Raw genomic sequence first — 27,920 nt, forward strand, 5'->3', positions numbered from 1 at the left:
ATTGGAGCAAAATAACTTCATACACACCAAAGACACTGGTTGGTGTAAAAGAATCAAAGCATAAAAAAGCAGAGGGACTTCCCTGGTGGCACAGTGGTTAAGAATCTGCTTGCCAATGCAGGGGACACATGTTCAAGCCCTGGTCCGGGAAGATCCCACATGCCTCAGAGCGACTAAACCCATGCGCCACAACTACTGAGCCTGCGCCCTAGAGCCCATGAGCCACAACTACTGAAGCCCGCGTGCTTAGACCCCGTGCTCTGCAACGAGAAGCCACTGCAATGAGAAGCCCACGCACCGCAACAAAGAGTAGCCCCCGCTCTCCACAACTAGAGAAAGCCCATGCACAGCAATGAAGACTCAACTCAGCCAAAAATAAATAAATAAATAAATAAATAAAAAGCAGTCAGTGATGATCTAAACAAATTTAAAAATTAGAGTTGAAACAGTACTAATGCATTTGATACAATATTTATTGACTCAAATGCTCCACTGTTAAAGGACATCAAGAATTTCTCACTTTTCCGAGTGACCAAATGTACGTTCATTTTCTATCTAGGTAATAACACACAGAGACTGTGTTAAATTAAACTTCTGCTTCTTTTCTGGAAGAGAAATCATAATAAATTCTGCTATTTAGTCCTTGAATTTGATATTATAATCATATCCCTTTCAAAAAAACTCAACTAATTACAGGGCATAGAACTACATTCCTATTAAAAGAAATGTCACACCAAAGGGTACCACATACCCAGCCTTCATCTGGTCTTCATAAAAATCTTTAAAATTACATCATCTCAAAAGTGAACTACTTTTTTTTTTTTTTTTTTTTTTTTTGCAGTATGCGGGCCTCTCACTGTTTGTGGCCTCTCCCATTGCGGAGCACAGGCTCTGGACGCGCAGGCTCAGCGGCCATGGCTCACGGGCCCAGCCACTCCACGGCATGTGGGATCTTCCTGGACCGGGGCGCGAACCAGCATCCCCTGCATCGGCAGGCGGACTCCCAACCACCGCGCCACCAGGGAAGCCCTGAGCTACTTTTATACAAGGTCAGAATGTATGGTATACACAAATCAGATTGACCTATTCAAATATATAAGTTAATGAGCTTTTTCCTGTAAAAAGGTCTCTTGTAAAAAATTAGTTCTTTTTTTTTTTTTTTTACTGACATATAGTTAATTTACAATGTTGTGTTAGAAAATCCAAGTTTTGAGTGAAAGAAAATTATGTATTATGATTTCACATTTTTCATACACTGAGTGAAAAAAGGGAGTTATGTTTTAAGCTGCTCTCAAGAATGCTATAGAGTCAATTATGCCTCAATAAAGCTTAAAAAAAGAAACTAAATAAAAAAGAATGCTGTAGAAACATTAAAAATATGCATTTAAAGTATAAAAATTGATATAATGAAAAGAAATTTTTGGTAACTTAAAAAAAATACTAATTCCATTCAATATTTATAGTTTTGGCTGTGTGTAAGGTATCTGTGATACGCACCAGGAATACAAAGACAAGTTAAAAATATTTTCTGCCCAGCAAGAGATTACAAGAACAGAAACGAATGAGTACAAATGGCCATCAAGTAAATATAAGTGCTAAAATATTAACTTTGATTACAGTGTATAAAAGAGGAGTTGAGAAATGAAGACATGCTATGAATTTGATATAGGAGTAATGAGGGCCTTACCTGGAAAGCCAAAGGGAATGGAAAAGAGACCCAGTTCATAACAACACTGTGGAGTTACAGAACTTAAGTGACAAAGTAGATGTGGGTTTATTAAAGGGGGAAAAGTCAAAAATGACTCCAAAGTTTCCAGCCACTGAGAGAAGGAATCCAGTAACCCACCAAGAGAAGGCAAAAAGAAAAGTATGTTTAAGGAAGAAGATAAACTTGGCTCAAGCCACGTTAAAGAAATAATTTCTAGGGCTTCCCTGGTGGCGCAGTAGTTGAGAATCTGCCTGCCAATGCAGGGGGACACGGGTTCGAGCCCTGGTCTGGGAATATCCCACATGCCGTGGAGCAACTGGGCCCGTGAGCCACAATTACTGAGCCTGCGCGTCTGGAGCCTGTGCTCCGCAACAACAGAGGCCGCGATAGTGAGAGGCCCGCGCACCGCGATGAGGAGTGGCTCCCGCTTGCCACAACTAGAGAAAGCCCACGCACAGAAATGAAGACCCAACACAGCCACAAATAAATAAATAAATAAAAATTTAAAAAAGAAAAAAAGAAATAATTTCTAAACCAAGAATAGAAATTGATAATGAGTTAGCTAATCAGAAAGTCAAAATTGGAAAAGTGGGGAACCAAAGATCTTAATAATAAATGATAACAATATCTGTCAAGCTGCTATAACATTCCATGCACAGTACGGTGCTTAATAGGTATTATTATCTCAGTTAATCCCCATAACAATCTTAAAAAGTAGGTACTGTTACCTCATTTTACAGATTAGAAAAATAAGTTTTAAAGAATTAAGTAACATGTGGAAGGTGACCCAGTGTGTAAGTAGTAAAGCTGGGATTTGAATCTAGTCTGTCTGTCTCCAGAGCTTGCTCTCTTGAGAGTAAAAACCCCAGAGTCAGGACACCCTACAGCTCCTCTGAGTGAGATCTTAGGTAAGTCAATTCTATTGTGGCTTTCTCCTATTTAAAAATGGAATGAGTATTAAAATCTAATTAAAATAAAAAATGGTTCTCAAATGTAATGACAATTTATTCACATAACAAACTGCTAGCATTGTAAGTTCACAAACTGACTATAATTCCTAGCAACTAGTTAATCCAATGTGAAACAGTAGGAATTGTTCTTTTCAGTCAGTCAGCTTTTAAAGATCCCCTATGTGGTATTTCTGGGCAAGTATTTATCAAATAGCATATTTTTGAAGTATAAGCCTAATCAAAGGTATAAAGTTATTTTCTTGAAAAAATTTCAGACTTTCAAGATAAATTAACGATTTACAGTTTTAAGAAGTTGTAAAACTACTTAAGAGAAAACAAAATCTCTTCAGAACACTCTATAATACTATTAACCTTCTGATATATATATATAAGTACACTTCTGACAAGTAGCTTTCAAATTGGTATATAAGACATTTTATTTTATATCCCCTCAAAAGAACCTGTAAAATTTCTAAATTAAAGCTTTATAACTTGAATATAAAGTAAACTTTCCTTTAAGCGTCATAGAATATGCTTTTTAAAGTAGTATAGTGAATAATATGGCACCATAGGAAATATTAGGTAATATTAAAAAAATAATTTCTGACAATTCAGCAATAAAGTATATTATAATATTTAGAGATTAGAAGAATACTTAAAAATTCTATCCAACTATACATTTCCTACCTATCTCTCAAAATGTAACTAAGCATTTATCTATATTAACATTATTTCCCCTCCCCCAAATTTGCATTTATCCTTTGCCAGACATAATAGCTTAAGGATTTTCAAAATTTACTATACCATGTTGAAACAAATACTTTATAATGATCACTCTGCCTATGACAACAGTTGCTTTAGGAAATATTAGTTATAAATGAAATATTTAGAGGTAATATAGCAAATATTAGATTAAATAAACAAAATTCTCTCCTTGGTCTTTTATTTTTCATTAAAATGAATTAACTTTTATGTATGACTACATTATTTCAACTTCTTGCAAATTTTCAAATAATTTTTACAATCCAAATGGCCTTTAAATTACTGCCAATATTTTACCTAGGGAAATTATTTTAGGTAAAAAGTAAAGAAAAAAAAAACTTTTGAAAGTAAATATATATAAAGGCTAACTTTGAAATATTTTTTATTATATAAAGAAGCAGATTTTAAAAAATAAATTTAAAAATTGTCTTTGGGTGAGCACATTTAATTAGGGAAAGCAAAACTAAGGGTTTGGAAAAGGTAGAAAGACAGTACACCTCTTTTTAATGACATCAGAATCTATTTCATTGTACACTTAGGAACTATCAGGTACGAAAATCAATGCCCAATTTAAAATGACATAAAGCATATGTGAAAAAGCCAGTTTCTCCTGCCAGCAAATAGCCTAAATGTTAAGTAAACCAAAGGCTAGAAGGGATTAGTTGAAATGTCAAAAGACAACATTTTACTTTTACCTGCTCATCCTTATAAACAGACTCTCATCCCTCAGGCATGCTTTCCAAACAAATAGTTCCAATGTGCAGCAGCAAAAGGCCCATGGCAAGCTCTGCCATCTTGTAACTGTCAAAGAGATTAGTCTTTGATCTATTTGGGAGGTCATGTCCACATTCACATTAGCTATACAGTCTAATAGCATTATACCTGTTGACCAATGCTTCTTTAATGCCTAATGAGACAGACATTTTATGTTATGGAAGTTAACTGTGAATGTTTTTTCTAAGTTTTGACAGAAAGTAAACACCATAAAGTGAGCTCAAGTGTGGTTTGGAGAGATGATCTTTTAAACCAGTTAATATTACTCTTCAAATACATTTTACAAGGCTTTCCCCAAATAGAAAGCTATATTTAATTGTACACTCTGGAAGGAGTTTAAACCACTTGCTCCCCATCCCCAATAAATTAGTGTATGTGTAATTTTGGAAGAGTAGGTGAACAGCAGAGAGAAGGCAAACTATTTTATCAGAGGTTGCAAACTGAAGGCCCATGCCAACTCTCAACTAGCTCACTCATTTAAATAATCTATTTAACTCCTGTAGCAGCTTGTGTTTGTAACCCATTGGTTCAGATGCTACACTGATTCACAAAATTTTTTTTCATAACTGGAGTTCAACATTCATACAAAATGAAAAACACCCTTAATATGGTAGTTTCTAGACAGCTGAAAATATCTCTGCATCACAGGCTAACCTGATATAAGTAGAGGTGAGATCCTGAATAGCAAAGATAGATAATCAAGACTGAAGTGGGACTTAGGGAATTATGTTAAAATACCCATATAGCATTCAAGCAGAAGTTATACGGGTTTGGATCCTGATTTTAACATTACAAAATGCTTGAGATCAAATAGTAAGTTCCTTAAGTCCTCCAATGACTCAGTTTTATTGGAGACAGTATAAGTAGTATACTACTGATAGCAGTAGTATATATAAAATAACCAAAAGGATCATACTGTATATGTCAACAAAAAATTTAAATCACAATTTTGAATATTATTTTTTTCCACTTAGTCAAACCCAACAGTGCTGGCTTTAAATAGTTCTATACAAGAGTAGCCTTTTACAAGTTTTATAAGTAGCTTCTGAAGAAATAAATGGTGTGATAAATATGAGCTGGAACTATAAATGCATCTCTTTACTACTGCCTCATATGAAAGACGGTGGAATTTGTCCCAATTCGTATACATATGTATTATGATTTCAGTAATAAATGCTTTCCTAAAAGGAATCAATATAGGCAGAATATACTTTTATTTTCTTGTATGTAAGCTTTATGACAAAAGTTCAAGCCTGGTAATAAGACTAAGAATAAATGATCAGCTAAACTTATTAATTAAAAATATTAAGAAAACTTTGCCTCAGAAAAATAAACACATTTGTCTAGCAAACACTCAAGAAGAACAGTTTTATATTTAGCCAAGGTACAGAATCTAAAATGTAAACATTTATAGCAAACCAAATCTGGAAGACAGAGACTGTGCATTAGACATTTATTGCTCCATATCATCACAGTGTAAACACTTTTATGAGGGTATCACAATATAAATTCCAATGGTTAGAGTTCTAAACTCAGCATAAGAGCTTGTATATGAAGTAAGTTAGCTAGATAAAAGGAATATAGCTGGTTTTATTTCATCTGGCATATTTTCAAAATTTCTGAAACACCAAGTTAACCAAATACAGTATATATATTGTTTTAAATGGGGAAAAATGGGTTTCTGCCAAGAGGTAAGAAGCCAGGCTCCCTTTTAGACTTAAATACACACACACAAACACACACACACACACTCGAAATGGTTTTCAATTGTTACTTACTCTCCTTGTTACACTACACTAGGAGGTGACCACAGTAATCTACCAAGAAATAAGAATCAAGACATAGTAACAGACATAGTAACAATAATATCTTATCTCACATATGCTTGAAGGTTGCTTTGAATAAGACACTTCTTGCAGAGAAACCTGTTATACTTTGTGTCATAAATTGTCAGTGTTGAAATAAACAGCCTAAAAATTTCAAATATAAAAAAAAGAACAAAATATATTCCCCTCAAATCAAGCATCTCTTGCTCTCAACATATTCAACCTCAAGTGGTTATAATAATTTAGCTACTAGCCCAGAATAGTTTATTGGTAACACAGTAACATTCAAGCAATTCTGAATAAAGGCTTTAGATAATAATAATGCAAAAACATCTGTCAGTATGGAGCATTAGATCTTAGTGTTTTTCTTAAATTATGAAAATAATTTGTCAAGATAAGAGCCCAGGAAAAAAGCAGAAATTAATATTTTTCTATTAAAAGAAAAAAAAAGACAGCTAATACTTTAAGACATGTAAGAAACAACAATATATGCTTATTCTGTAAAGGACTAAGTTTAAAATTTTTTTAAAGAAAAATAGGCTTTGTTGCAATTTAGTTAGGCTATCCATAATAAAATATTATCCAGATAAACCTGAAAATGCTTAAATTATCATCTCTAGAAAATACTATATATATGTGTATATATATATATATATATATATTTTTTTTTTTTTTTTGAGGAAAGGAGATATAATGGAAAAAGCACACGGCTTAGAGTCAAAGCTTTGACATTTATTAGTTGTTTGACCTTGGGTAAGTCACAGTACCCCATTTAGCTTCCTTGCTCAGTTTCCTCCTCTGTAAATGGAAGAAAATAATTCCTGCCCACACTACCTCATAGAGCTGGTTCAAGAAAGAAATGACAATGGACACAAAACTGTAAAGCATCATATATTAGAGGTAAGCAGGCTGGAGAGTCATTACTTATCCTGTATTTCTAAAAACCAATATAGGTTTGGGTGGCATGCTGTTGTAATATATTGTTGCATGTAAATGAAAAAAGTCATAGGACTGACAGACAATGTAGGCCATCTACCTTAGAGTTCTGACACTTAGATCAACTCTCTCTGAAGGCGCTTAACCTACACTACTCAACATAAGGACACATTATTTTAGGTGACTTAAAAGCTTCTTCAGCTTATGGAGGTGGCTACTTTTTCATCATATATCAATGAAAATATGTACATTGGCAAGACTCATAGAGAACACTATTTAGTTTTGAAACATACCTTTTTCTAAATGACTTCTGCAATTGATCTTAAATTTTCTGAGAAATTATAACTAACATTAGCACTCTTTAATATCCTTCAAAATATTTTTTGACCACTTTGCAACCTATGAGCTGTATTTGAAGAGAACTGTATAAAATATGTTAGTGGCGTAATCTACAGAGTGAGTACCTGATTGTCCTCTATTAGTCTAAATATTAGTCCTTACATATATCTTACAATCTAGAGCTTCCCTTGTTAAAGTCTCATACAAGAGCCAAATACTATGAATAAAACCCTTCTAGCAATAATAACTAACAAAATGAAATATTGTCTTACATAAGAAAGCAATGTAAGACTGTATATGGAACCCTAGGCTCGTGAAGGAATGCGCCAATATTTAGAGGTTTTGTTAAGGGGAATGAGTACTGCTGCATTCAGCAAGTGATAGAGATCTGCACCTGCTCCTATACAACCCTGGAAGATAAGGAGGTCTCTCATGGAAGAGGCTTGTGGATACGAGAAGATGTAAGACTAAGCACTGAGGCCCTGGGAGGACTCCACAAAAGTTTAGTGGCAATAGCAGGCATAGAAAGTAGAAGCTAATCCCAGAGAGAGGAGGCTCAGACTCAGAGTTCAGATGATTAAATACCTTTAAAAATGAACATGAGCAAGAGAAAATGTGCACATAAAGATTACGTGAGTACTGGAAAACACTGAAAACATACTTAAACATACTTAAAACTCTGTTTATTACCTCCACAGCCCAAAAAATGACTTTTGATACTTTTGCCATCTAGATTTTTATATTATTATATCCAAACATCTTTCAAATATAAGTGTTTGATTTTTAAAAAACATTTGTTACTTTCTACCTTTGTAATATTATTGTTAGGAATGTTTGATTCAGAGCTTCTGAAAAGTGAATGTGTGAGTGTGGGAATAAAGCATGTGGGATCATAGCACGTCAAAGTCTCATACTTTATCTTAAAAAGTAGTGAAGACTTCTGGTTTCAGGAAGGCAAAAAAATTTTTCTTCTTTCCTTGCCTCTTAAAAACCGACCCCAAATTAAAAGATAAATAAGAAAGAGAAAGTCTCTATCTTCAATTAAACTAAGACATCTGTAACCTTAAACCCAAATATATGACTGTGAAAAGCAGACTAAATGACTAAGCAGAGAGGCGAAAGTTCAAACCGAAGTACCCACAGAGCTACTGATGGGAAATAAGCCAGTTAGGCCAGCAGGAGTCCAGAAAGGCTGAGGAAACCGATGCATAGGGAAACTGCTGGAGGATATGTACCACAAAGATGAAATAAGAAACAAGAAACAGGAACAAGGTCTGAGATCCAGGAAACTTGGGACCCAACACAGAAGACAAGCAAATCAAATTCCTAGGATGACAGCAAAGGGAAATCTCAGGATATTGGCAGTTAAGTGAGCTTAAAGAGCAACTTAAGTCTTCATTGAAGCAGGAGATCAGAAGGCTCCAAAAGGGATGTCTTCAGGGGGAGAAAAAGAACTGGCCTATTATCTGACAGGTCTCATAGGAAAACTGTATTGAGAGGTTGCAGATTTATTAAAGATTTCTTTAAAGGTATATATATATATATTTAAAATATTTATTTATTTATTTGGTTGTGCTGGGTCTTAGTTGGGGCAGGTGGGCTCCTTAGTTGTGGCTCACTGGCTCCTTAGTTGTGGCAATGTGAACTCTTAGTTGTGGCATGCTTGCGGGATCTAGTTCCCTGACCAGGGATTGAACCCGGGCCCCCTGCATTGGGAGCGCAGAGTCTTAACCACTGTGGCACCGGAGAAGTCCCTAAAGATATTTTTAAAAGAAAAAATAAAAAAGTTAAAGGAAGGAAGGAAATCATTTGACTACAGTGAACAATGTTTTCATAGTCATGATAATGTGAATACTGACTATGGATTTAATAAAAAATTGTGATTTAACGATATTGGGAGGATGTAAGAAGGGAAAGGCGGAGTAAGTGAGCTAAAATCCTATCTCACGTAGGAAGTAAATAGGTAATGTCTAAAATTGATTATATGGATGTAAATACCAGATGAAATAGATAAAAGAAGTGAAAGTCACTGCTTCTCAGAAGCAGGGGCTGGGAAAGGGGTAGAAGCCAAGAGATGGTTAATGTAAGAAACCATCTAATGTTTTTAGTATAAATCAGGCTCTTAGTAAAAATTTTATTGGATTTTTTTCAACTTGATAAAAAATAACTAAAAAATAAATGTAGATTGTTCATTTTAATTCATGACATATACTTGTATGTTTCACTATATAAAACAATGGTGTTCAACTGAGAGTGATTTTGCCTACCAGAAGATATTGGCACTATCTGAAGACACTTTTGGTTGTCACAACTGGTGAGGGAGAAACACTTGCTACTGGCATCTACAGGTAAGTCCAGAGATGCAGGTAAACATCCTACAATGCACAGGACATCACTCACAACAAAAAATTATCCTGCCCAAAATGTAACTACTGCCAAGCTAGAGAAACCCTGCTATTAAGTAATTTTAAAGAACAAATCTGGTCATTTTGATGTGATAGGAAATTACACTATGACTTATTATGTAGCTTACTATATTCCTTGGCACACCGGGATTATCTGTCCCAAAGGTAGAAAGCATAAATTGAACTCATTCCCAAGGTATCAAACCTTAATCTCAGTGAAAAACAGTAAAGACTGATGCTGTAAACACTGATGTCTACTACAGTTTATATTATCTATGACCTTAAGGCTTTATAATTGGAAAAAAACAAGTGACACACTCACCTGAAGCCCATCTATATATCTGCACCCTGTAGGCTTTAAGAGGATCTAAGTAAATTGATTAAAATCTACTACAACTAAAATTCTGTTCTGAAGAAAAAAAATTAAAATTATGTTCAGAGAGGTTAAGAAACAATTCCACTGTTTCCCTTGAGGCAGTGCTACTGATTATGCTCTGTGCCAACAGAATAAGTTAAGTGTCAATCAACCTTACAAGTCCCCAGGGTGATAAACTCACTTTTAAAACCTTCAACCTACTATGAGAGCAAAAGTAAAATATAAAGGTTAAAAATTTCTTGTTCTCACCAAAAAAAAAGAGATAAACACAGGAAAATAACTTCAGAATTTTTCAAAAAACAAACAAAATTTTATTTGCTTTATTAATGATCCAAAGGTTTAACTTGTAGCTATATTCAGATGTGGCTTTTTTCCTAAGGAAATACAATGATATGAGTATTGGAAAGAAAAGGCTATCAATCAGAATTGATGAAAATTTTGTGATTTTAAATGTTTCCTCCCCCAAGCCCAAAAGATTCCTTTAAGAAATATGGGAAATCTTTTTTTTTTTTTTTTTTTTTTTTTGCAGTATTTGGGCCTCTCACTGTTGTGGCCTCTCCCGCCGCGGAGCACAGGCTCCGGACGCGCAGGCTCAGTGGCCATGGCTCACGGGCCCAGCCGCTCCGCGCATGTGGGATCCTCCCGGACCGGGGCATGAACCCGTGTCCCCTGCATCGGCAGGCGGACTCTCAACCACTGCGCCACCAGGGAAGCCCGGGAAAAAATTTTTTTAATTTAAAAATACCTCAGTAATTCATCCATTCATTTTGTAACTTTATATTTGTTTGTTTGTTTTGCAGGAGGGATGGGAACAGAGAGTTTGGTTATCTTATTTTTCTCTGTCCAAGGAAAATTATAAATTGTCAGTGTAGATGGAATACTTAGATTTAAACTAGATTTTAATTTTTGAATTTCAAGATCTACTTAGAACCTGCTTTAATAATACTTCTGGCCAAACAATCTTAAAAAAAAAAACAACTGGAAAAAAACGTTTTTCTGAGGAGGAAAAAAAGGTTTAAATAATGAGGATAAACTTATTCCAGACATTCAGAGGTGACGAGGTTTTTCTTCCATATCTGTGATTTGGCCTAAATGTTTCTAACAATTCCAACAGCAAGTTGCTGGACTCCTAAATGTTACAGTTTAGTATTACAGCCCTTTAAGCTTATATACACAGCCATTTCCCTTGGGTAACCACATATTATTATTATTATTATCAGGGCTAGATCCAGGTGGGTGTCTATACCAGATGCTACACTATAACCGGAACCCCACTACATTCTGATCTCAGGCTCTATTACTGGATCTGGTTTCCCATAGCTTAGAATAAAGTCTCAAATCCTTAAAATGGCACACAGGGCCCTAAATGATTTGGCTCCTTAATAAGTCTCCCAGCCTCTATTCACATGCCATTCTCCCCAGCTCACTCTCTTCCTCAGCTTCTTTCAATTCCTGGGAATAGCTATCGTCTTTCACACCTTAGGGCCTTAGCATATGCTGTTCTATCTGCTGAGAATACTCTTATCCATTCTGCTCACCTACAGAACTCCTAGCCTTCTTTCCTGTGTCAGCTGAAATATCACTTCCTCAGGAAGTCTTTGTTTATCCCTAAAGACTAGGTCAGGATCCTGTTATACATTCTCATAGTTCCTGTGACTTTTTTCTTACAGTCTTCATCACAGCTGCAATTAATTGCTTCTTTATTACTTTAATTTCAACATTCCTCACAAGAGTGTAAGCTCCATGAGACAAGGGGCTATAATCTGTGAATGTATCACCATGTCACCAGTCTATAAAGTACTTGGTACTCTAGCCAGATATTCAAAAAGTGGTTGTTTCACTATTCTGAATAGTTTTAATAACTTGAATAGTTTTATAATCTGGCCTTTGATGAGGCCATTCCACTTGATCAAATGTTTGTATGTTTTCCCGTTGCAGAGCGCAGGCTCCGGACGCACAGGCTCAGCGGCCATGGATCACGGGCCCAGCGGCTCCACGGCTTGTGGGATCTTCCCGGACCGGGGCACGAACCCGTGTCCCCTGCATTGGCAGGCAGACTCTCAACCACTGCGCCACCAGGGAAGCCCAAATGTTTGTATGTTTGAATCTCAACGTAGACAAGATTCAAATCTCATTTCTCTGAGATTTGAATTTCCACCTTATTAGGCAAATCACTGAAAGTAAATGGATATCTGGATGGGAGGTGAAAGGTGTTGCTCAACTTCACTTTCCCTAAGCATTGGAACACCCAGACCCTATCCAACCAAAACATCCTGTTACACGTTCAAGTACTTTACTAAATTATAGACATCATTAGAAGTAGCATCTTGTTTATTTCTGCACTTAACTGTATTTAGTACAAATCAGGCTCTTAGTGAAAGTTTGTTACTGAATGAATAATGAATGCTAAAACACTCAAGATCATTAACACAATGATAAAAGTGATTCAAAAGGAAAATATGGATCTACTCAAAATTATTAGGAAAGGTTTTTGTTTCAGAAATCAAGTTTGTCTTGATATACTATAATCCCTTGCATTCCCGCCTTCATTCATCTACTCAGGAATATTCATATTGCTGCCAAAGCAACAAGAATAATGAAGGAACAACATCAGTCTACTTAAAAAGAAATGTCAGATTCAAGAATTCTAATACTGCCATCATCTAATAATATTTTGACACTTGAAAGCACTGGTTTAATGTGCACTCAATTTTATTAATGCTGTTATCCTCTGGGGCAAGCAAGGGATAACAGCCCTTTTCTGAGGTTTATAAAACGCCAAGAATGCATGGTAGCTTATAAATTTATGTGTGTTTGTTATAAAGTCAATAACTAACTTAACGAAATTAAAATAGATGCCAGTATCTTTCAATCATTAATGTAATTTTTCAAAATTGATTAAATAATAATATACTTAAATAGTCCAGTATCTGCAGAGCTAAAAGAAGTTTCCCAAATGAAAAAAAGAAATCATAATGATTATCATATGCCAATACTGAGATAACTAGTCAGATCACTATCAGAATTTTAAATAGTTTCCAAATGAAATCTATTTTGGTGACTCAACATACTATATTACTAAAGCAAAATAATACACAAACATAAAATTTATATCTTAGTTATTTTAATAATTGTAAGAGCTCTTCTGATATAGAATATTACCATCAAATTTTACTAAACCTGTTATAGAAATCTAAGATACCAACTGGAACATTTTTAAAGCATAAAAATTTTTAGGCACATGCCATGGTTTTATGCATTTTTCTTCAGAGGAAAAGGCATAATACTCATGAAGGGAGAATATTTTTATATACTACTAAATTGTGCTAAGGAATACAAATAAAATGGAATCTTAAACTCTAAATATCGTAGCTTACAACGTCTCACAGAGTATGCCCATGCCACCAACTTGAGATGTGGATGCCTGAATTATAAAGTTGAAGGCTGTTATAAGTTTTTATATCATACTAATTGGCCAAAGGATTTGTTTTAGATATCCACTAAAAGGGCAGTGTTGTTATACTGTGACTTAATTGCATTAAAAGAATTTCTTCTAGTTATATTTTTCCACCAACATCTAATCATATAAAGGCCTTGGTTCACTCTCCTGCCCCTCAAATACTTTGCTTTAGTGCACAGAAAGTTTTCTTTTTAGCTATTACACGATTAAGTATGTCCTTATAGAATGAACAGAAGCATCTGGGAAAGGTGGAAGTGAAAAAAATCCTCACCAGGAAAGTTAGCTTAATGCCTGTCCTTCAGAGTGGCCCATTATCAACATTTCACAGTGGGTTTCTTTATTTTCAGGTCCCTGAGGTATGTGCAATAAATTATGACTTGAACTAAACAAGTCACACTTGGCTCCAAAACGAAATTTTCCTACCTCTACTTTCTAGTCCCCAAGGTGGGAAGAGGAAATCCTGGTCACAGCCAAAGAAGTCATATTTTTGGCTCTAACATACATTTTCCTGCTTCTCTAAAAGCCTAACTCTGCAGTTGAGACTACAAGAGTCTTAAGTTAGTATTTTAAACTGTATTTTAATTTTTACCTCCATAATCTGTCTCAAATTTAAGAAAAAATTTTAGTATCATAAAATTAAGGTCATTGCCCTCTTTGTCCCACTCAAATCACTTTTCTAACTCGGACACTGACCTTAACTCTTTAAAATATGAATTCAAATAAAACAACAGATAAAACAAGACAGAAATAGATTGTTCTGTTTTCATAAGATAGAATATTTCAGGTTCTCGTTTATAAATAATTTCCACTTATTCTGCATGATAGACTGAGTACTAATGTAAAAGAAAACTGTAAAGTCCTAATTTATGGTCCAGTAATTTGAAGTATTCTTTTAGGTTTGGAAGAACCATTTATGGAAATCATTTAGTTCATCAGTTCATTTTATAGAAAACCAGAATATGGCAGACACACCCTGAGGTGACTCCCAGAGAGTCATGTCTTGTATAAATAATCCTCTCACCTTGACTGTGAGCAGAGCCTGTCACTTGTTTCTAGCCAACAGAATATGGCAAGGGTGATGGGGTAGTCACTCCCTTGATTAGATCATGTTATAAGGCAAAGGTGTGAGGAAGTTACTCCTGTTATTATGTTGTTGTATGGCTCCATCTTAGGAGACTGGAGCTATACAGTATCTTGTTGGCCTTGAATAAACAACCTGCCATGCTGTGAGAGGGCCTGTGAGAAGGCCACATAACAAGGAACTCTGAGTAGCCTGCAGGAGATATAACAGGTTTAGTAGATCAGTCCTACAACTATAAGGAACTGAACTCTGCCAACATCCTAAATGAACTCGGAAGAAGACCCCAAGAGCCAGATGAGAAAGCAGCTCAGCCAACAACACTGACTGCAGTTTTGCGGAAACGTGAGCAAAGGACCCAGCTAAGCCACATCCAGGCTCCTGACCCATGGAAACTGTGACATAAGAAATGTGTGCTGTTTTAAGCCCCTATGTTTGTGGTAATTTGTAACACAACAATAGAACACTAATATAAAGAGTGACAGCCAGTATAATTAATATACTCTCTCCATTATTATATTCTACTATGTATTAGGGTATAAAATGCTATTGGAATTGAGTATTCCCTTCATAACTCCTTGAATGATTTATGATTATAACAACATACTGTACTGCCTTATTATCAGTCATATTAATGTTTACTACTGTCCTAGTCATTATCATCAAATAATGATTGCTATCATTATGATGCCTTAATTAAAGAGTCCAGGAATGGAGGGTTGTTGTTTTTTAATAACAATGTCAAGTAAAACAAACAACAAAACCAAATACTATTTTGATAACTTATATTAAATATATTGAACTTTTAGTTTTATTTTAATTAATTTTACTTTAATATTTAGTACATATTTAATACTTATATTTAAATATATAAGTATACATATTTAAGACTTTAAATATAAATATATTAAATAATAAACATATTTAATCATTAATTAAATCAACTTATTGAACACTCACTATATTCCAAGGCAATATTTAATTGTAGAGACAAAGATATTTAAGAAATTGTCCTAATCCTTGAGGTAATCTAACAGATTATAAAACATATTTATAAACACTAAAATATAATATAATGAAGGCAGTGTAAGTATGTGCTTTAGGAAGTAATAAAAAACACTGGTAAAAATAACTATGTAGGTAAATATAAAAGCCAATATTATCATACTTTTGGTTTGTAACTGTTTTTTTCATGTGATTTAAAAGGCAAATGCATAAAACGATAATTGTAAATTATGTTAATGGCACACAATGTATAAAGATGTAATCTATGACAATTAACAATATAAAAAGGGAGAGACAGAGATTAACCCCAAGGTAACACTAAGAAAATAACTGAAAAATATACACAAAAGGAAAGAAGGGAATCAACATAGTACATAGCAGAAAACAGCTAAACACAAAAAAGGCAATAATGAATGAACTGAGGAACAAAAAGCACATAAGACATGCAGAAAACAAATAGTTAAATGGTAAAACAAGCCCTTCCTTATCAGTAATTACTTTAAATGTAAATGGATTAAACTCTCCAACAGAAAGGCAGATATTGGCAGAATGAATTAAAAAACATGATCCAGGACTTCCCTGGTGGTGCGGTAGTTACGAATCCGCCTGCCAATGCAGGGGACATGGGTTCGAGCTCTGGTCTGGGAAGATCCCACATGCCGTGGAGCAACTAAGCCCTTGTGCCACACCTACTGAGCCAGTGCTCTAGAGCCCACGAGTCACAACTACTGAGCCTGTGCGCCACAACTACTGAAGCCCACACACCTAGAGCCCATGCTCCACAGCAAGAGAAGCCATCACAATGAGATGCCCGCGCACCGCAATGAAGAGTAGCCCCTGCTCGATTCAACTAGAGAAAGCCCACGAGCAGCATCAAAGACCCAACACAACCAAAAATAAATTAATTAATTAAAAAAAAAAACATGATCCAACTATACGATGTCTACAAGAGACTCATTTTAGATATAAGGAAGTTAGACTCATTCTACAACATATACAAAACTTTACTCAAAATGGATCAAATATTTAAATTTAAGAGCAAAAACTATGAAACTCTGACAAAAAACATTAGGGGCAAATCTGCATGACCATGGATTTGGCAATGTTTTCCTAAATATAACACCCAAAACACAGGCAACAACAACAAAAAATGAAGTGGGCTTTATTAAAATTTCAAACTTTGTATTTCTTTTATATCTTATAGAAGTGTACTATTATTTTCAATAACTTGTTTGATCATTTATAAATTTTAAGAAATCCATAATGGTGCTCTGGGTTATTTCAGATACTCAGATATTTCAGGTACTATTATATTCTGGTCATTTCCAGAAGATAAAAGTCCTTAATTATTATAAAAATTGCATATCTACACTCTTAAAGCTTATAAACATCAGTCTTTTGAATGAATGTTTTATAAATATCCTTTAGTTATTAAAAAAAAAAAGGCCAGGACTCCTTTTTGGAGTCCTTATTCTAAGCCCTTTGCCATGTGTGGTGGAAAATACCCCCTCCCCCCAGCCCCGCCACTGCTGTTGACTTTGGGCTTGGGCATATGACATACTTTGGGCAATATATTAGTAGATGTGACATAAGCAGGTATGTGAAAAGTGCTTACACAGTCAAGCCTGCTCTCTTGTACCTCTGCCATTGCAATAACATGTTTTGGCTGGTCTGTTGGTCCACAAAGGATGAGATCCATCAGCAGAGCTGACCCAGTTGAGTGCAACCTATGTTGGTCAAACCATAGCAGGGTGACTGAGCCCAGCTGAAATCATCTGTTGCCCACCCCACCCTCATAGATGCTGACCCATAGTAAATGACTGGTATTTTAAGCCATTGAGTTTTAGAATTGTTTGTTAGACAGGAAGAAGTGATCCAGACATATGCAACAAGAAATACACTTCCAAGTCTTTCCAATGATGACTTTTCCTCTTTATCTGTCTGTCCCTTGATCCTGCAGCTCAGACTACTCTTGGGTCCACCCTACTTGTCCCTTTGAGGAACCACTAGGGAAACTCCTTTAGAATCACCCTCCTTTCCTCCCTATGCAGACCTCATTGACGCTTCTGTTATTTTGCTATTTTATACAACTAGAGCCATTGGAATTCAAATAAGCACAACTATGACAAGTAGGACCATTACTGAGGAATGTCAGAGCAGGTCACTGGTATCTTTTTTTTTAAACGACAGACTGAGATGTTGCCTGGGAAGAACTTATCCTGAGGAAAGAAAGCATTAAGAAATCCAAGATTGGTGCAATAACAACACCCGGAATCACAGTTGTTGGGAATGACAGTAGAGAAAACAGAAGGTAAATGTAATTTTTTTTTCTTCACAAGTAACACTTTATTTAATTTTAAGGATTTTTCAAAGAATAACATAATAAATACCTGTGTTCTCCTCATTTTTTCTTTAAGCCTGTTTTTTAGTAAAACAGCTATTATAGGAAAAGCTAAAGTCCCTTTTGATAACTACCCCCAGTATCATTCCTTTCTCTTCTCATATATAATCACTATTATGAGTTTGATGTGAATTCTTTCAGGGCTTGTTACTTTGTGAGTGTAATATTTAGTACAACCTAGTTATTAGCCATAAAGCTCCTTTTCCAGCTCTCAAGGACTCATACATAGGTCCAAGAATGAAAGAAAATACAAGCAAAAGTTGAAAGAGCTAGTTTTAGGGGGAAAAATTTATATTTACGACGTGGGAAGAATGCGTGGTAGAAAGTGTGGGAAAGAGATTCTCTCCACTTAAAAGCAGCGTTAGTACAGTAATATAGGGCCAAGGTAAAATGATAAGACATCAAAAAAAGACAGTACCACTGCCGACAGCAGTGCAATCAGCAGAACTCAGCTTCAGTGGAATGAGCACTAATACTATTGATGGTGAACACAACAGTTTTCTTGAGTGGATGTCTACTGTTTCATCAGTAGTAGTAGAGGCAGCATTATCCACTTTAGAATAGGAGCCCTGGGAATGGTCATCAGCACTCTCAGTGGTAGCACTGGTGGCTGGAGAAAGGCAGTAGAGGCCACCAAAGTACTGTAGGCTGAAAGGATTAAATACCTCCTGAGGAGTTTCAGAATTTTTGACAAGATCCAGAGGTTAGGGAAGAGTAGAAGCTAACTAGAGAAATATTATTACTGTTACTACTATATAATTCACAGTGTCTAGTAAAATATTATCAATAAAGAAGATAACTGCCTAGGGAAAGAATTCTTGTTTTAGTATGAGATCCTAACAGGTTGTATCCTCGGAGGGATATGGATTATACGCAACAGAGTCAGCTCAGTGGCCAGAAAACCTCAAGTCTTGGTCTCAGGTTGCTAGCAACTTACAAATTCCTGTAGGAAGTAAAAGAAAATCCTCCCTGATAAAGATAACATCACCTTAGGCTTCAAATTATTACTACAAATAATTTTTCAAGTATGTTTAACTAATAATTAGTGATAATGAAGCAAAACTCCTGTTTCTGACCAAGGCAGAATACCTGGTTTAGGAATATCCCTCCCACTGTAAGTAACTGTAAAACTGGACAAAACAGATAAAGCAACTGCTTTTAGGGAGTAGACACCAGGCAGCCTAAAAGTATAATCTCAGAGATAAGATAATCTCATAAGATCCATTAGGTGAACTCTATGACTCTCAGCTCTCCTCCTAGGTATAATTTTCCAACAGTAGCACAGAGCACTGAAGTACAAGCAGAGTATGGTGTTTCTGCCGAGCTGAAGCGGAAAACATCAGAACTTGAAACAGCGAAAATCACTAAAATCTGCAGGGCAAGGCATGGCATTGGAGAGAAGGGAGATAAATAGAGCAGGGGCCCTAGAATTCCCCGGGGGCTCCCTGTCAGTCTGTGGCTAAGAGGTTGATAAAACACAAATTGCTGGTCTCTACCTCCAAAGCTTCTGATTCAGTAGGTCTGGATGGAGCCTGGAAATATATATTTTTATTAAGTTCCCAGATAATAGTGATGCTCCCGACCCAGGACCACACTTTGAAAATCACTCTTATTAAGCAGAAGACAGGGTAAGTTAAAAATAAAATAAACCCGTATCTCCTAAACCTTTCTCACTCATTCTGAGTCACTAGAGCATTAAAATAAAATGTCTGGGGCTTCCCTGGTGGCGCAGTGGTTGAGAATCCGCCTGCCAGTGCAGGGGACATGGGTTTGAGCCCTGGTCCGGGAAGATCCCACATGCCGCAGAGCAACTAAGCCTGTGTGTCACAACTATTAAGCCTGTGCTCTAGAGCCTGTGCGCTTAGAGCCTGTGCTCTGCAACAAGAGAAGCCACTGCAATGAGAAGCCCGTGCAGCGCAATGAAGAGTAGCCCCCGCTCGCCACAACTAGAGAAAAGCCTGTGTGCAGCAACCAAGACCCAATGCAGCAAAAAATAAATTAATTAATTAAAAAATAAAATAAAATGCCCGAGGATACAAGAAAAATGTCTAACTAACCTTACACAAAATCAACAACTTCTGTGATAAATAAAACTTCTTAAGGCTTTGCTGGCCTACCTGTAGATCTTTCACATTTGGAAAAGGAATTCCTATTGTTATGACAGCACGGGCGTTGTCATCTGAGAAATCCAGACCCTCACTCACTTTACCACGACAAACTGCCACCAGGAGGGCGCCATCTTAAGCAACAGAAAATCAACATTTTAATAAGCATGCTCAAAATTCCCAGAAATTCTTATTCTTGTCATTTTGAAAAGATCTGATTATTAAGTAATTATAATACCAAATTTTAAAGAATCAAAACTAAAAACTATTATAAAGTTTTTAAAGTTCAATGTCTTCAAATAAATAAAAGAAACAAAATTACATTTAGGTGCAACATGGTAGAACCAATTTATAAACTGTGTATCTCCCAGTTAAACTATACAGAAAAACCATGTTAGAGTAGTAACTTGCGTGTGAACTAAGCAACTGTGAACCCACTGTTTTAACTTTAAAATACTGGAATTGAAATCACTACCTTTACCACCAGAATGTAAAGTTATCAGAATGATTTAAATAACTCTAATATATACTATATATCATATTGAATCAATATTATATTGAAAAGTATTTAAAACACACATACACAGAATACTCTGTGTATAATCTTACCATACAAGGATATTGACAATTATGTTATAATATCTTTAAGATGTTGCACTGCTCATAAATTACTATTAGCCCTTCTTGTCAAACTTTTTACGGGCATTCTCTAACTTTGAAATTTAGCCTTCAGTTATGTTTTGAAAACTCAAGTTTACCTTATGTAATAAAATATAAGCACAAAGTATATTTTTTACATAAAAACGTAGGGCTCATTTGGCTAGTAAGGAAGATATTAATGTATACTCTACCTACCTTCTTTAACAAAACATTTTAGTTAGCGTAAGGAAGTCTATGGGATAATACCTGAACGCATGCCATTTCATAAAACTGAACTGGCATCTTCAAGTGAAAATATTCATAGGAGAACAACTCCAAATAAAAGAATTTCTTTAACCTATTTTCTTTTCACTCAGATTATAAAATATAATTTTTCTCAAGTGCAATTCATTTAAAAAAGATAACACAAATAAAATTCTAACAGCACCAACTTTTCACTTTATGGGAAAAAATTTTTTTCACTGACCATCAGATAATTTCCAATTACCTTTTTCTGCTTTGTACTTGATCGCATCATAGTACATCTGCAGTAATTCATCAAAATCAGTTTTTTCTCCTCTCTGTGGTTCTACAATGACTGTCTTCACCAACTCCAGATTATGCCATACACCAGTAGAGAGCCAACGTTCTTTTAACTTTTCTAGTAACTGGAAAGGGGAAAGAAAAAAAATGTTTTTTTTGTGTGTGTCCAACTGAACTTACATTTATTTGTTGAAAGACAATGTGACTACAATGGCAAGAGTATTAACCTTTCTGTGTTTGACTCCATAAAATGAGGAAAACAATTATATGTCATAGAGTTGTTACTGGGTAAATTCATTAACCGATATAGAAAGCTTTGAATGATGTCTGGCAAACAGTAAGAGCTCCATAGATGTTAGCTGTTGTGGCTGCTGTTACCATTACTATTACTACTAACATTACTGCTGCTACTGCTACTACTTCTATCATTGCTCTCTTAGGGATTTCAAAAGCAGGAAAAAATTACTTCTGTCAAAATTCATAAATTTTAAGTTATATCTAAATCTAAGGTGAAGCTCTTAATATCTTTAACTAAAGATACTTTAAATGAAGATTCTTTAAGATCACTTTACCTAGTCCACAGGCAGCTATGCTGTTTGAAAATTTGATCATTATTAATAAACTGAATTGAGTAAATATATAAACAGAGACCCAGGTAGCCAACTAGTAGAAAAGATAAAGGCACAAATGGAACATTTACAAAAATAAACGTACTAGATTACAAAAGGACTTTCAACAAATTTCTAAGAATCCTTATCAGATTAACCACATATTCTAACAACAATGCAATTTTAGATTAAAAGTCAATAATGTAAAGTTAGTGGGAAAAAACAAACATACAAGCCCGACACTAAAGATTGTATTCTGAAAGAGCATATGAGTTATATGTCAATTACATCTCAATAAAGCTGGAAGAAAAAGAAAATAAATAACAACAAAAAAGAACATATGGTTTACAATTTATTTTATTTTTTTGGCTGCACCACACAGCATGCAGGATCTTAGTTCCTCAACAAGGGATCGAACCCGTGCCCCCTGCAGTGGAAGCACAAAGTCCTAACCACTGGACCGCCGGGAATTCCCAAGAACATATGGTTTAGTGAGGAAAACACAATAGAATTCATGACATCTTTAGATATGAATGATAAAAAAAGCACCCATAATTCAAAACATGTGGGATGCAGTAAAGGCAATACTTAGAAATATGCTTATAACTTGAAATGTATTTATTTTTTTTTTTTTTTTTTTTTTTTTTTTGCATTACGTGGGCTTCTCACTGCTGTGGCCTCTCCCGTTGCGGAGCACAGGCTCTGGACATGCAGGCCCAGCAGCCATGGCTCACGGGCCTAGCCGCTCTGCGGCATGTGGGATCTTCCCAGACCGGGGCACGAACCCGTGTCCCCTGCATCGGCAGGCGGACTCTCAACCACTGCGCCACCAGGGAAGCCCTGAAATGTATTTATTAAAAAAATTTTAAACTAATGAATTAAGCATTCTTTTTAAGAAGCTAGAAAATTAAACAGAAAATGCAAAGAAAGCAGAAGTTAATAAACATAAGAGCTGAAATAAATTAAAAAAGACAAAAGCCAGTAGTAGAGGTTATTATGATTTAAACTGAACTGCTTTACCTACTTGTTTTATACAGAGTTCTATGCAATATGTACCAATTATTACAATACAGGCAAGCACCAAGAAATTACTCCAAATTCTCTAGAGAACAAAAACTAATTTTTATAAGATGGTTTATTTCCTCAGAATTTTACCTTATCTATTTTCAGAAATAATTTTTTTTTTTTTTGCGGTACGCGGGCCTCTCACTGTTGTGGCCTCTCCCGTTGCGGAGCACAGGCTCCGGACACACAGGCTCAGCGGCCATGGCTCACGGGCCCAGCCGCTCCGCTGCATGTGGGATCTTCCCGGACCGGGGCACAAACCCGCGTCCCCTGCATCGGCAGGCTTACTCTCAACCACTGTGCCACCAGGGAAGCCCCAAAATCATTTTTTGAAATCTTAATCCCCAAAGATGAAGGTATTAGGAAGTGGGGTCTTTAAAGGTGATTAGGTCATAAGGGCAGAACTTTCACAAATGGGATTAGTACTCTTATAAAAAAGATCCCACAGAGCTCCCTTCCCCCTTCCACCACAGGAGGACACAGCAAGAAGCCACTGGCTTCTGACAGGAAGAGGGCTCTCACCCAACCATGCTGGCACCCTAATCTCGGACTTCCAGCCTCCAGAGCTGTGAGAGATAAGTTTCCGTTGTTTACATGCTACCAAGTCTGTGGTATTTTGTTATAGCAGCCAGAACACACTAATCACTAAGAAAATCACTAATTGGTAAAATAGTTCACTGCATAATACATTGATCATGGTGTCCTGATCAATAAAAATAAAAATTCCCCATAACACCATGTTAACAGGTAAAAAAACATAGGGATATTATTAATTTAAAAATCGTCGAGTGCCTCAACATTGGCTATTAGAATTTGCTTTTTGAATATGCACTTTCTGAATCAAAGTTTCTCACCATGCAAATTCTTAGTCTGTTCCGGCTGCTGTAATTCAGTTAGAAGAGTGTAAAAATATCCCAAGGATGTAAAACCAGATGAAGTGTGTCATGAATTTGCATAATTGCTCATTCTTAGTAGAATGAAATTCAATGGTGGTATACCTTTTTCTGAAAACATAGATAATATTTCAACTCTTTTTCCTTGAGTCTGAGATAATAGCAATTTCAATGTTTTGAACATTCAAGATCTGGAGAAATACCTAACATTTTACTTAAGGAAGACCATTAAGTTGATGATTCCAAAATATATTCCATTTTAATAGACAACATCTATTTAAGAAGGGAAATCTGAGAAATAAGAAAGAAACTGGTTCAATGCACAAAATTCCCCCCAAAGAAATCCAGTAGGGATTTTTTCCCCCATTATACAGAACAGAATTCAGAATATCAAAGAGTTATACATGATTTAGAAAACATCTAACTTTGTGTTTACAAAAGCTTAGAAAAATTTAAAGCAGATATGATATATGCAATATTTCAAAATTTGTTACAAAAAAAGACATTTTATCCACTGATTTTGGATTCTAAGAACTTCAGAAATTTATGGACAATGAAAATGGTCACAGGTTTGTAAATAAATCGTGCGTATCACAATTAAAAAGTATGATATGCACTATCAATCACTTCAGAAAACTTCTATAGCAAATACAGATTAAACTGTCACGTTACTGGGTCTTTAAAAAAATTTACCTGCAAAATAAAGCTGTTAAGCTTGTTGACATATCTGAAGGAACTTTTAGCTTTAAAGTTCTTTGATTCTATTACATTTTAAAAACTGAATTGTCAGGGTATAATACTGACATATAAGATTACAATTTGGAGAATAGAAGACAACGAAAAGGAGAAAGGTGGACCACTCAAAAACAAACTACTTTTTTCTAGGTTTGCATTAGATCTGAAAAACTTTATTGTTAATGCAAATTTTATAACTTGGGCAAAATTTTTTCCCTATATAAATCATTCAAATTTGCTTTAATTAAAAAAGGAAAGACTATTTAAACTATCTAAAGATAGCTAAGAAGTTATTAAAGTAATTTGTTTCAAGAAAAAATTAATGCAATCTGACACCTATTACCCTTTCCAAAGGTATATTTAGAGCCAGGTCCAGAGGTATATTTTAGGCAACTCTAGCAAAGCTGAGGCAGCAAGAGACAAAATATCGATCATGACTAGGAGAACTCTTATTCAGAAATCTGCTCTTCAGTTGTATCTATTTTTAATGTGTTGGTGAGAATATGGAGAAATTAGAACTCTCATACACTGTTGTAGGAATATAAGATGGTTGAGGGTGCTTGGGAAAGAAGTCTGGCAGTTCTTCAAAAGGTTAAACATAGAGCTACCATATGACCCAGCAATTACACTCATAATCAAATATCCAAGAGAAATGAAAACATATGTCCACACAAAAACTTATATATGAGTGCTCACTGCAGCCTTATTCATAACATTCAAAAAGTAGAAAAATCCAAATATTTTTCCATTGATTAACAGATAAGTAAAACATGGTATATTCATACAATGTAATATTATTTGGCCATAAAAATGAATGAAGTACTGATGCATGCAATAACATGGATGAATCCTGAAAACAACATACTAAGTAAAAGACGCCAGACACAAAAGACCACATATTGTGTAATTCCATTTATATGAAAGTTCCAGGATAGGCAAATGCATAGGGACAAAAGTAAATGAGAGGTTGCCCAAGGCTGGGGAAAGGAGAAAATTTGGTGGAAGACAGGGGGTTAAATGAGTATGGGGCTTCTTTTAAGAGTGATGAAAATGTTCTAAAATTAGTGAACTTTGTAAATCTAATAAAAACCATTGAATTATACTTTATATGAGTGAATTGTATGGTACGCAAATTATATCACAGTAAAGATATTTTACTAAAACAATGATAAATAGGATACAGAACTTCCAAACCACCGAAAAGGGAGGGGGGCAAAAAACCCAAGTCAATAGAATAAGATAAACAAGAGGGGAAAAGAGGTAAAAGAACGCACAGAATAAGATGGTAGAAAATAAGTCCAAATATGCCAAAGAATCAAAGCAAACATAAAGTTAACCCATTCATTAAAAATAAGACAATCAGACTGTTTGGAAGAAGGGAGGGAAGGAGGAAAGGAGAGTGGGAGAGAAAAAAAGAAAACCAGCCAAATGTTGTTTATCAATAGAGACACTTAAAATTAAACAACAAAGAAACCTTGAAAATAAAGATATGGAAAAAGATATGCGAGGCGTATATTTATCAAAAGAAATCAGGTGTATCAGTCATAAAAAATAGACTTCAAAGTAAAAAGCTTTAAAAGAAACATAGATGTATATTCCATACACATAAAAAGTGCATCCACCAACAAGATATAGCACTCATGAATCTCTATGTACTTAAGACATAGTTTGAAAATATGGAAAGAAAAAACTGGCAAGAAATACAATGATAAACTGACCAACTCCCTAAGTACTAGAGGACTTCAACATACCTACAAATGAATTAGATGAAATTAATATGAATATAGAAGATTTAAATTTATAAGAATCATCAACCTTACTCTAATATATATAGGAAACTTGGCGCTGAATGGAAAATAATAATTCTTTTACATGTGGAACAATATACATAAATTCACAAAGGACATATCAATAAATTAAAAAAATCTGGAATCATATACAGATTCACTGGAAATAGATATTAACAGAAGGGTCATTCATACCAAAACAAAATAAATTTATCTACATAGAAATCTGAAAAAACTCCCATAAAATTCTAGGTTGAAGAGGAAAACAAAATGGAAAAAAAAAGTAACTTAGAAACACTGTAACTATTCTAGGTCCTTTGCTTTTCCATATGAAATTTAGAATCAGCTTGTTATTTTCTACAAAATGTCAATAGCAGCATTATTTAAACAGCAGAACATAAAAACAAATAAGAAGACTAGAAAGGTCTTAAAAATATTTATTAAAGGCAATGTGTAAATTGTGCTATAGGAATACAATGGATTATAATAAGTAATGAAAATAAATGAACTTCTGTCATGGATTAAAAAAAGCAAAATGGTAAAAATTATATACAATATCATGCCATTTTTTAAAAACCCCCAAAAAAGCAAAACTAAGTAACATATTGTTTAGAAATACATATGTATTGTGGAACACATGTGTATGTGGTAAAGCCACTTTAAAAGAATAATGAAAATTATAAACTTTAGGAAAGCATTCCCCAACCTTTTTGGCACCAGGGATCAGTTTTGTGGAAGACAATTTTTCCACGGACCTTGGTGGGGGGGGGTTGGGGGTGGCGGGGGGATGGTTTCAGGATGACTCAAGCACATTACATTTATTGTGCACTTTATTTCTATCACTATTAAATTGTAATATATAATGAAATAATTATACAACTAACTATAATGCAGAATCAGTGGGAGCCCTGAGCTTGTTTTCCTGCAACTAGGTGGTCCCATCTGGGGGCGATGGGGGGCAGGGACACCTAAAGTGTGTTGCTTACGTCCATTCTACTCTGTGATCTCATTTTGGTAGATACACCTGGCATATTCTAAAGGCCTGCAGAGAACAAAAGAGAGCTGGGTGGCTTGCAGCAGTTCCAGAGAATCTGTAGTACCACAGAAAAAAACCAGAGGGAACAAAAAATTACAAGCTCTTGGGAAAAAAAAAAACTGGAATATCCTTCTAATCAGGAATCTACACACTCAAGTCAAGAGAAGGCACATCCACAGAAAAGGTTTGAGAGGCCTCCAGAATCTGCAGCTGAGTTAACTGGTGAAGATCTTTCCCTGTACAAAGCCAGTTCATAAAAAACTGGGAGAGGTAGCTGTTTTTCCAAACGTGTAGATACAAACCCAAAGTTATATGGAACATGAAGAAACAGGGGAAAATGGCCCAATCAAAGGAACAAAATAAATTCCAGGAATCAACCATAAAGAAATGGAGGTATATGAATTATGTGAAAAAGAATTTAAAATAACCATCATAAAGATGCTCAACAAGCTCAGGGAAATGATACATGAACAAAATGAGAATTTCAAA

General features: G+C 35.2%; 1 protein-coding gene across 1 annotated transcript in view; it reads right to left on the reverse strand.

Annotated features, from left to right (window-relative positions):
- The window catches only part of BRIP1 (BRCA1 interacting DNA helicase 1), a gene marked incomplete at both ends in the record, with an annotated part of 186,619 nt that overhangs the window by 29,570 nt on the left and 129,129 nt on the right, over nt 1–27,920 (reverse strand). Inside the window, 2 exon segments of the mRNA XM_079726063.1 lie at nt 20,138–20,259; nt 21,273–21,432. Of these exon segments, the coding sequence (XP_079582189.1) occupies nt 20,138–20,259; nt 21,273–21,432 (282 nt within the window).

This window comes from Hyperoodon ampullatus (genome assembly GCF_949752795.1).
Source record: "Hyperoodon ampullatus genome assembly, chromosome: 19".
NCBI classification, from domain to species: Eukaryota; Metazoa; Chordata; class Mammalia; order Artiodactyla; family Ziphiidae; genus Hyperoodon; species Hyperoodon ampullatus.